Below are 11,816 nucleotides of genomic sequence, written 5' to 3'. Positions count from 1 at the left end.
TTCCCTGTGAAGTCGGTCCAGGACGCACTATCCCCCCGCTCCCCTTGCGATAGTCGTGACGTCGCACGCCTGAGCGTTGCAGACTACGGCAAGCAGTCCCATCAGTATAAGAGCACGTAAAGAAAAGGTCAAGAATATTCCATGGATGAAAAATGTTTATCACTCAGGTTAAATTCCGCAAGTGCGCGGATAAATTGAAAAAGTCATTTCTGAGAGAGGACCCCCCCACCACCACCCATTGAACCCGACGCGCCATAGGGAGCGAGGCAGTATAGTTTGCCGCGAATGTAGCGCCGCACTGCGGAGCCTCTGAAAGTGGCGTCGGGAGAGCCGACTGGATCACAACACATTTGGCAGCAGTTTCGACGTGTTTCGGTCGTTACACCGCTGTTCGGATGTCCAGCCACAATAATTGCTGCATAGTTGGATGCAACGCGACTTATGCGAACTCTCCAGGTGTGAAATTTTACAGTTTTCCCTGGAAAAGTTACGAAAAGGAACGACGCGCCATATGGGTGCAACTTGTTCGCCGGCTGACGTAAGTAACAGTTTATTTTCGCACGAAATATGTCTATTTTTAACCTGTCTACTTTATAGTGCATCCGGCAAGCCGTGGGTGCCTACCAAGCACTCTCGAATATGCAGCAAGCACTTCGTTGGCAATGCAAAGTCCGACAATGCTACACACCCTGCCTACAACCCGTCAATCTTCCCCGAAGCGTACAGGAAGCGACAGATACGTACCACCGATCGCTACGAAAGGTAAAAAGCCCTACTCTCTGTTGGAGAGTTTTCTTGGTCGCTTTTGTGGCAATCTTGATCAATATTAGCAGGCTGCGGTTCAGAAACATGGCGTGTCAAAACCACTATTTACGCGACTTGCCTGCAGGCTTAAATTGCCTGTGGAATAGCGTGTGTTAAATTCTAGTATGTACGCGTGTGCACATGTGAGGTCCACCGGAAAAGTTAATATTTACTGGGCATATTATCTGTAACAACTGAGTAATGCAACGACATTACAACAGCCAGCCTTACTTGGTGTTTTAGAATGTCGTCGTAGCCGTACAGGTAAAGTGGGAATGTTTTATGGTATTCAACATATCCCCCTCACCTGATGCAGGTCAAAACGGCGCAGAGACTGGGTTGCCTGTAACGTTCTATCTGCTGCACCGGGACCTGACAACAATGACAACTGTGAGCCCATCGCTTCTGACACTGAAGATCTCGCAGTAGTGGAAGATTATGCAGGATGTGGCATGCATGAAGACGAACCACCAACAAAGGAGGTATGATTAGTATTGTGAATGGTGATTCCTAACATTTCACAGGAATGCTTATTAGTGTGTCACATTCATAGGCCTTTACAATGACGGATGAGTCAGTCGAAAGCTCGAGGCTCTTAACTTTCTACTGCACTCGCAACGGTGATGACATGGGAGTTCAAGTCAGCAGCATTCCAACAGTTGACTGTGGCACCTTATGCCCAAAGGCAGTGCACGAGACACGGAGTGCTGGTCCAGCCTACAAGGAAACTTACTTCGGTGGCTATAAAAGCATTGTGGATAATGAGCAGCGGCTGTTGGATTTAACTGGTGTGACATTAGTGGTAAGTCAATGATTTGTGGAGGCAAGAAAAGCAGTAAACTAGTATGAGGATGGTATGACTTCACTGCCGCAATTTAATTATACACTTACAAGTACATAATTTACATTATTTGCCTGCAGGTCCTCTCCCTTCTGCAAAGCCTCCTCCCAGAGAAAGGTCGCCATGCCCAAGAGCTGCACATTAACGACAAGCTCCTCCTTTTCCTGATGAAGCTGAAGCATGGCTTGCCCTTCTCATGTCTGGGCGCTCTATTTGGTGTCCATCGAACAACTGCTGCTAAGGCTTTCAAGGCTGTCCTTTTTCACCTCTGTGCCACTACAAAGTCATGGCTTTTCTGGCCCAGCAGAGCTGCAATCAAAGCAACTATGCCACCAAGCTTTCGTCATCTATACCCGGACTGTCGACTGATTATTGATTGCACAGAGTTGAAAGCAGAAATGCCAGACGGGGTCAGAGCACAGAACATGTGGTACTCTCACTACAAGGGCACATATACTATTAAGTATCTCATTGGAATAGCACCAAATGGACTAGTGACATTTCTTTCACCAGGCTTTGGTGGAAGAGCCAGTGACCCAAGTGTAACTGTAGAGTCAGGGCTTCTGCCGCGGCTAGAGCCAGGGGACCTTGTGCTCGCTGATAAAGGCTTTCCTGGAATCCGGACAGGTGTCGGGCAACAAAAAGCTACCCTAGTAATGCCTCCATTTGCAACCAAACCTCAGTTTACCGAGGCTGAGGTTGATGCAACCTACGAGACAGCGGCTGTACGCATACACGTTGAGAGGGTAATCCAAAGGCTACGGATCTTCGACATTTTAAACAGGAGGATACCACATGACCTCACAGAATACATGGACAAAATAATGCACATCATATGTGTCTTAACAAACTTGAGACCTGGCATATTTCAAAATAGTAGTGAAGCTGTGGGTTCACCAATGGTCCAGGCTTCTGTGCCAGTAGCGTAGATGTTTTGCAACAAGCCCATGAACAAGACTAGCCCAAATGTAAGACACTGTAGTTCAAGAATTATTAAAGAAACTGTTCTCCAGCATATTGTATACTGTGCCTTGTACTACAGCTACAGTACACACAAGTGACAGCGAGACAACTCTAGGAACAAGATTTTTAATTTTCCTCAGAAGACATCCTCACCTCATTAGTGAATGGCAGTACAAGCCATGACTACTGCTTACAGTTATCCACTAATGTGGGCAAGAAATATGAAAAATAAAATTTTCTCAAGTGTGGAATGCAGCATTCCAGAAACTCGTCGTTGCGACGAACATCCAGGATTAGGTAGTCTGTCTCAGAGTTGACAAAAAAAATGCACTTTTTGAGACCGAGAACATACAGGGAGACTTGAACCTGTGTATAATACTGGTGCGATTCCCTTAAACGGTAGTCCGGCTTCCCCTGAAGATATATGAGCTGTGGGTCGTCAAGGACACTGCCCTTCCTCTTCGAATAGGGACATTTTATTTCCAAGAGGCAAACTTCACCACTGTCATCCCTGCAAACCAAGTTCAAAGGGTCGATACAAGAGATTAAAATCAACTCTGTAAAAGCCTACCTGAAGATCCCATCTGGTGAGCATGCAAGCCATGGGTCATCCGAGTCTACAACCAGACCAAGCTGTGTCACCGTAACTCCACAGACATCTTCAAACTTCCGCCTTGCCAGGGGCTCCATGGCAATTCCATAGGCCATTGCGGTTGTCCTGACGGGCACTGCAAGTACCATTTTTTTGGCGAGCTCCTCTGGAGACAGAGTCCATCGTAGGATCTGGTGACTCTGCAGGTAGGAAACACAAGCATCAGTCATCTGAAACACTACAACAGGCGTGAGAAAAGGAAAAGGTAATGGGAAGTTCCACAATTCACACAACACTTGTGAACATAACAAGCTAACAGAAGGGAGTGTAGATCACTGCGATACCTTGGTTCCCGTTATTCGGGACTCACGAGCTTTTAGCCATGCAGATCTGTCTGCGGCTGTCGCGGAACAGATCACGGGAATGTCATCCTTGGTGACTGACACCTTCTCGGCGTAGAAGGCTCTGTCCACCTTCCTAACCTTGTCAATAGGAGAATCGCTCTTAAGCAGCACTCCTTTCGCAGTTATACTGCTTGCATAATTTGGAAAAGCTGGCCTAGACAGCTCCCAACTGTACACCGGAATACTATCTCGCTCTGCCATGCTTCCTTCAGCATCTGCTTCTCCCAAAACATTTGGCGCTCTGGTCCATTCGGCACTTAACATGGCTACCATTGGGCAGCCAATGCCGGCGAAATGGTCTGTAATGTGGGTTAAGGGGACCTCACGAACATTGCTGGGCAGCCCTGGAAAAGGTTATACTTGCATATGCTCTTATGGTACACACAACATGTCCTGAAAGTCTGGATCAGCTATCAGTGTCCCACTATGTGCATAACATTAATTCACAATTGACAAATGGCATAGTAAACTATATAAGGGATCTGCATGGTGGTCACTCACCTTCAGCGAAGCCTGCAGATGCTCGAACAAATTTGGGGTACTTCGTTCGCTTCGAGCGGGCAGGTATACCCCATTGTCGCGCTCTACTTGTCCTGGTTGAGCTGTCTTCTTCCTGCACGTAGAGTGCAACAGCAGCGGCGTGTTTGCACTTTCCAGCAGCTCCCGCCTTGCAGGTACATGTTGCTCCGCGCAGGCTTCTGAGTCCACTGATCTACGCGGAGATTGATCCTTCATTTTATTCATACGGTAGGCAAGCGACACTGAAGCCTGGTTAAAACTTCGAAACTCGTTCGTGCACATTCTGGCTTCAGGTCGCGCGAATGTTACATGCGTGCAGAAATATGTTATACTTACATGAAGTGTCACGTGATGGCTGCGGTCATTAATTCTTGTCTGTGGCACACAACACCCTTCAATGTGAGCTTCGTCGCCCTCATGGACCTCTCGCACGTTATACACGTGTCCAGCGTCAACTAATAACTTGCCTTTCCTCAAATTACCACCTCTGAAGTACCTTTCTACGTCGTAAAGCGTAGCAAAACCAGCCTGTATCTGACACTGTGTCATTGGGGGAACTTGCATATAATACAGGGACTCGAAACCGAATACTCCCACCACAAGTCTCCCGACAGGAGTGACGAAACCGCCGCTGAGGGCGCTGAACGCAGGGGGCGCAGCAGCGCCGTCTGGACCCTCCTCGCTCCCTATAGCCCTGCGGTCCAGAAGCAGGGAGTCATGTCTAATACTTGTGTGCCTCCGTGCACTCCAGCAGTTGCTCGGTTCACGCGTTTCCTATTATCATGCCCTCAGCCAAGCTAAAGAGGTGCGAAAATGGGATAAGCCTGGGGAAGAGCAGAAATTGGGCAAAAAAACGCAAAATGTGGACTCCTGCCGAAATAAAACCGCGTTGTTTGCCGGTCTATATATAGCCTGATGCGGTTACATCTCAGCTGGGCAGATAAACACGTCCCTCTTTATTGCTCCTGACGCCGTCCAACAGCAGCCATCATAAAAATGTCGGGTGGCCAGTGACCTCGGTTGACCTTGGCTGACCTCTGCGCAGGTCCAGGGCAAATCGCTCGTGCCGCCGTCCAAACCTGTTTCTTGTTTCCTCCACCGCTGTCGCTGCCAGCGCCCCTTTTCTTCTTTTCCCTTCGATTCTTTCCCAGAGCAGCCGCCGTATTCCGAGCATTAATCAGACCAAGAACAAAAGCCGAATATAACCTCGGTAAATCTTCAAAGCTGGTTAAGCACGGTGGACGCTTCTCCAGTCTGTGCACGCCAAATTGTCCACAATGATGCATTTGCGTGATTAAGATCGTTGTAATCAGATCGAGAGATGTGACGGCGGTCACCCTCACTATGGAGTTAATGACCCACGTCGAACCACTCTTAAACATACTAAGGAGCGTCTACTACACGTTTTGACCGCTAAATGACAGTGATTCGAAAAAAAAAAACACAAAAAAACTAAGGGACATAGAGTGCAACGTAGTCCAGCGTATCGTGCGCGATGTGGTTCGTTATGCTGTGCCTTCTTCCTTTCGTGTATACCGTATGGTATATGGGTCCGTTAGAGCATATAGTGTAGTCAGACTGACGAGGTCTACCACAAAACTCAAGTCGACAATATCCAAGCGTTCGTGAATAGGGACGCTAAGGGACAGCATTCCAGCAGTGCCTTCTTCGACTTCGCTGAAACTGGGCTTCTTCAAATTTGGTTCTCGCCGCCCTGGAGTGAGGGGTGTGAAAGGTGTGAGGGTGTGTGTGTGTGTGTGGGGGGGGGGGGTATTCTACTGAATGATGGCAGTTGAAGGAAAGGTACCAGAAGCGGGGATTGTATTGTGTCATCGTCATCATGTATTTCTCTCTCTCTCTCTGTATTGTGTTTGTCCTTCTACACTCTAAGAAAAAAGGGTGTGAAAAGGTGGTAACTTTTATAGTTACTATACCTATCCATACCGTCTGATAAAGGGTGGAAAAGGGTGGTAAAAGCAATAATCATATATCCAAATTGCTTCAAAAAGGCGTACGCCCCAGTCGCTCACCGAATCAGAAGTGGTAAACCTATCATTCGTAGGTAGCAGGTAGAACTTTGCAACCTTTTAGGCACAACATATCCGACAACTATTACCTCCTGAAAGGTTTAACTGCTCCACCCTTTTTTGTGAGAGTGTAAGTTTAATGGACCTTTTTCACAATGGCCCATGGGCATGCGCATGACCTTGACGCGCCGGAGAGGGTTATCTCCGTCTTCACTAGATGGCGCAGTATGGGGACGACAGAAGTTGAGACCAGTGGAGAGATCGCACGAACGGCGCGAGCTCGACGGTCCCACTCCGTACCGGTTTTGGTCCTTTGTGCTTACCCACCAAGATTTGTATTGACGCGCTCCGAGCGTGGTTCGCTGGAGATCCGCTAGGATACGACGCGTATGTGAAAACGGTCCATTGCCTCGTCCACTACAACGTTACATAATAACCTTCTACGTTCCCCCGATTTTGCGGACACTATTCAACCATTTAAGTAGCGCACTCCAAAAACTTGGGCGTACTCTTTTTTCGTCACACATTACATCTGCGCAAAATGTTTACAAAAGTTGGTTGCTCCCCAAAAATTAGAAATCAGTGCGCCGATTTGAAACGCGGTCTAATTCCCCTTGACGTATGCTCATATCAGACACACATTTTCTTGCACCAAAAGGGTCAGCAACCACAGCAATGGCGAGCAAGGCCCGCTCAAACTTCGTGTCCGCAATTACGGAGCACCGCTACCATGCAAACGGTACTTCGTCGCATAACTATAGAGCTGGACAACCATCATTGTGATAGACGTCGTTCGGGTTCTGATTTTTTTCGAAATAGAGGCACACCGCTCTGTGGGACACTTTGCGTTTGCGTTAACGGTCACAGAAACGCGAATGCTCCACTCTCTTTTAGAATGCATGAAGTCTTGCTGGAAAGCTATGAGCGTGTTATTTGCTGAAATTTTGTTGTCAGAATGTATTTGTATATTTATATATTAAAAATTTTGGTCGTTCTGTTGAGTACTGCGCTGTGGCTATATAGATTCACACACGTCTAAACGTGTACGGCGCAACGTCCCGCGTTCCAATACCTGTATCAATCCTTACCGGACGTGTCATATACATCGCACCGTACCCTTTTATGCATGAAGGAAACGCTTGGAAAGCAGTAATACAATTATGTCGATATTTGTTCTCTCACTTTACGTTTTAAAGATTTGCAAGTAGAACCGCCGCGTTCTGGCCCGGGCCCTCACGTGCTAATACGCGCATTTGTTTTCGGTCGCTTCATCCTATCGTCCCTACATGTGTCATCGTTCTCCATCTGGCAGCTACACTTTCCATGAAGCCACTCAATGCACGCTGCGTCGCTTTCTTTTCATTTTGACCCCACATGAAAATCCCCCCTGGACTATCGGGCCCGCGGAAGAACTATTCGTTCAGTCACTGACAAAAATTTCCATTTCCTCGGGTGTTAATGAACAGAGGGGAGGATGAAGAGGGGTCAGGGGCAAAGTTGCAGACCCCTACAAGGTCCTCCCCCTTTAAAAAAAAAAAAAAAAAGAGGGATCGAACAGAATTTAGGGGGCCACGCGAGCTCGCGGCCAAACCACAAAGAACGCCGTAATAGCCATCCTCATATTCATAATAGTGGAAGAAAAAACGAGTAAAAATCTGTGGTTGCGGTCTGCCGCTGTGTGACTCATGCGTTGTGACGCCCCGCTTTCTGCCTCCCTGCCGTGGGGTCTTCCCCGCAAGACAGAGCCACCCCCCACCCCCCCGCGTGCAGATAGATAGATAGAGAGAGAGAGAGAGAGACCACTTTCTTCCACCCACCCCCCCTTGCGGAAAAGAGTAAAACAGTTAAAATAGCAACGGGTGTCGGGCGACACAAATCGTTGCTTCGGATTAGAGGATTCGCAATGCGCTCGGATATTCCCTTTGTGGCTGTGGTGGAGAGGTTTTAGTTATATGGGACGGCGCCATCGAGGTCTCGGAATGACTGTGGAACGCGCGAAAGTATAGCTCTCGTTACATTTAAAGGAGCATTGAGGTGACCCCCCCACCCCTAAAAAAAGACAGTTTTTGTTTTTGTTTTTCGCTGCGGCGTGTTCTGCGACGAATAAAACGAGTTCCTGCGAAAGAACAATGGGCGCAGGTGACTTACAGGGCGCGCGCGGGGCCCTTTGTTCCGCACACCTTTAAAAGATCCTCCACTCGTGAAAAGAGCGTGTCGGAGAACGAGGGAACGTCGTGACGTAATGTGGTCCCCGGGCACGTGACTCGTTACGTAGAGCGGCGCAGCTCAAGCAGCCGCGAGCGGCGCATGATCTGAGATGAAAGAAACAACAACAACAAAAATGCACGGGGACTTCACTACGTCACGCGAGGATCGTGTCGGCTGTCCGCGATTGCTTTCGCCGATGATACACCGCGCAGTGAAAATATTCCGCATGGTGGCTCCTGATGGACAGTTTGACGGACGAGACAGGGTTTCGAGCCACGTGAAATGTCGCCTAGTTGCACCCTTTAAGAAGTTAGTGACAGTTATCACCAGAAAGCAAATTTTTAGGCACCAACAGGGGGCGCTCTTGACCGCATAGTACGCAGTATGCCAATCGTCATCGCGGATGATATCGCTCTGTCTCCCGATAAGCTGAGAAAGGGGGCGCACACCTTTTTATGTATCAACTTTCCTTCCAATAGACGAGTTCAGAAAATCCCAGGGTGCTTAGCGCGCTTTGAACTGTGGGAGTTTACTAATACGAAAGAAACGGGTGGCCTCCAAACTGTTCCGATTTCTCCCCTACTGGTCCATTGTCCACGACGTGTCAAGGTCAGCGAAAGCGAAATGTGAAGGATTATTCTTCCTTCCCCCGCTCAGCAAGCGCCCAGGATGCAATGCGTGCGCAAAGAGCACTGGGATTTTCTGAACTCGTCTATTGGAAGATAAAACGATACAATTCTGAAGGTTGGTTGGCCTAGAACGATCTATGTGACCGAGCGCTACCAGGTAGTGCTTAAAAATCCGCTCTCTATAGTTATCACTAAAAAAACGGAACGTCGCCGCATACAAAAGGAACGAGATTCCTCCGTTGCGTCCTCTGTGATTTATGGGCAAACAAAAGAACAATTTACCCTGTCCCCTTCACTCACTGGCAATGCAGAGCAGCCTGTCATTAGGCTACTCGAACGACTTGCCCAATCACCGCGGAAGATCGTTTGGGGAGACCAATGAGAGGCCGCTCCGCGTGTCTTGAGGCAGAGAGGGAGAGGGGAAGCGTGGTTTCTTTCGCTCATAAATCACGAACGGCGCAACGGATGAATCCCGTTCCTTTTGCATTGCAGTCAAGGTAATGACATCTCTCATTCCGCGAGGAGAGAGTTGAGTGCCCCTTTAAGCGCACTCGATATTTGTGTTACAACACTACCAACTCTCTGCAGTCTTCGGCCTGCACTCAAAGAAAAATGAACTTCACCACATAGCACGTTCCTCGCCAATAGTCATTTCGAACGACATCGTTCTTTCCCCTGATTTGTTGAAAACGGGGGGCGTACGCCTTTTCTGTGACACTTATGCGGTTCATAATTGTCACAAAAATGGCGTACGCCTCCCGTTTCCAGCAAATCAGGGGAGAGAACGATGTCATTCGATATGACGGTTGGCTAGGAGCGTGCTATGCGGTGAAGTTCATTTTTAAGAGTGCGGAACCGATTCGGAGCAACTCGAGTTGGTCGTGGTCGGTGGTGTCGGCCGACTCGGACCAACTGCAAATTTGGTCAGAGTTGGTGGAGAAAGTGGGCGCGCGTGAACGCAGCCTAACATTGCTTTCGTGGGGGACCCGTAATTATCGAGATTATTTTCGTCAAAGTCTATGTTGTGCGCGACGATGCACTTTTTGCAAATTAGATTCTTCCATTCTTTTATTAGAACATGGAATACTGTATACCCAGGTGGTGGAGGTGCTGAAAGAGCTCACCGTTGTCGGCCTCACATAGGTGGGCAACGTCACGACTAACGCTCTGGGGGGAATGTGCGTCCTGGGCAGACTTCTACACTCTAAAAACAGAACTTGCAAGGACTGATAGCGTTATCACTTCTGATTCGAAGAGAGAGGGGGTGTACGCCGTTTTGTGTCAATTTGGATATATGATAATTGACACAAAAAGGCGTACGCCCTCCTCTCTCTCTTAGAATCAGAAGTGATAAACCTATCATTTGTGACAATGGTTGGCGCTCAGCATGCTGTGCGGTGAAGTTCAGTTTTTAGAGTGTATAGAGGAACTGTCCTGACATATGTCTGCCAGCGTATGAGGAGAACCCAAAAAACCCAAACAGCGCAGCCGACACCGGGATTTGAACCCGGGTACCTCCCAGTCTCGACGTGCCATGGCAAGCCGCTAGCCATGTACATCCAGATTCTTACCAACCATACAGAAACCAGAAATGCGTGCTTCTCTCGTAAACTAGAGCAAAGTTCATGCACAACTCCAAACACTATGCATGAACAACTTGTACATATAAATTCTTCTTTTTTTTTTAAATTCTGTTTACGTAAGATACATATGGAGGGTTGGCTCGGAGTGACCACAACGCAAGATACATGGAAATTATCGGTGACACTGTATTCGAGAGAGATTAAGTTAGGACGGGGGGACTACGACTTAGAATAAATAATGTTTGTGAAAATCATAGTACCTATGTGACATGTATGAGCTATAACATTGAGGTCAACATCGCTGAAGTCGATGGGATTCTTAGGTCTTCAAGCTGCGAAGAAAACGAAGCTTCTGCCTTGTCGTGTTAGCATGTGTTCATTAATCAATCATGAGTAACGTATGAAAAGTCGCTTTAGAGTGCCCCCATCACGACCACCCGTTTGCTGTTTCTTTTTCTTCCTTTATTTCTCGTTTACAAACACATGTGAAGGCGACATCCAGAAGGGCTGGAGATCAGGCGAAAAGGCGATCAATGGTCGGCCGATCAATGTCGTCTCATCGGTGATCTGCTCCAATTTTGTGTTTGGTCGGCGTATAAAGAGACAAAAGTAGAAAAATGGAAAGGGAACGTTCCAGAGAAAAAGAGAAACGTTCCAGGAACAGGAGTGACCACTGCAGGAATAAAGTCAAAGAAGGCACAAGGAGAACAGTTATGGTGGAAATCCTATGGCATGTTCGAGAGTATAATTTGGAATAGGAGCATAGCCGAGATCACTATAGGATCTTGGTGCTGTGCAAGGAGTAGCTGAAATTAGAAGTTGCAAAAGAAAACGTCACGGAAGCCTAGACCACGCAGTAAGCTGGACACACTTCTAAACGTTGCTTACGCAGGACGCGCCCACCAATTTAAGTTTGAAATTTCATACTATGGAACACCCCCGTAACTCACGTGGAACACTAGGGTTGAGGAATTCAACAACGGCCACAATACGGCGCCCAGTAGACCCAACCACCAATCCTTCGAAGAAATTCCAGCGGCGGAAAGCAACTGCGATCCTGTCAACCACCTTCAGATGTGTTTGACGGAACTCGCAGAGAGAGCGCGACACATCCCCGTTAACCACCAAACGGACAGCGCACAAACACAATGCCGAAGAGGAGCGACCACGCGCGCGGCTTGTCTCGAAACCGAAACTTGCCTGGGCAGCAGAAGCGCGCGTGCACGCAAACCGAAACCAGACGACC

General features: G+C 48.1%; 1 protein-coding gene across 1 annotated transcript; it reads left to right on the top strand.

The window, feature by feature from the left end:
* Positions 1–362: 362 nt before the first annotated feature.
* LOC135387421 (uncharacterized) lies at positions 363–2,614 on the top strand. Its single transcript, XM_064616626.1, has 5 exons — positions 363–538; positions 598–762; positions 1,121–1,286; positions 1,358–1,606; positions 1,726–2,614. Exons 1-5 carry the CDS (start codon positions 396–398, stop codon positions 2,572–2,574), a joined length of 1,572 nt encoding a protein of 523 aa, XP_064472696.1. The 5' UTR covers positions 363–395; the 3' UTR covers positions 2,575–2,614.
* The last annotated feature ends 9,202 nt before the right edge of the window (positions 2,615–11,816 follow it).

The sequence above is a fragment of the Ornithodoros turicata genome, chromosome 3 (assembly GCF_037126465.1).
Source record: "Ornithodoros turicata isolate Travis chromosome 3, ASM3712646v1, whole genome shotgun sequence".
NCBI lineage: Eukaryota > Metazoa > Arthropoda > Arachnida > Ixodida > Argasidae > Ornithodoros > Ornithodoros turicata.
Note: the sequence above shows the minus strand (reverse complement) of the source record. Positions and strands in the feature narration are given on the sequence as shown.

Bases quoted from the DNA above. Each gene is read 5' to 3' on its own strand.
- LOC135387421 (XM_064616626.1), top strand. From the start codon at position 396: ATGTCCAGCCACAATAATTGCTGCATAGTTGGATGCAACGCGACTTAT. The intron at 763-1,120 runs GTAAAAAGCCCT...CACCTGATGCAG, and splicing joins ACCACCGATCGCTACGAAAG to GTCAAAACGGCGCAGAGACT. The intron at 1,607-1,725 runs GTAAGTCAATGA...ATTTGCCTGCAG, and splicing joins TAACTGGTGTGACATTAGTG to GTCCTCTCCCTTCTGCAAAG.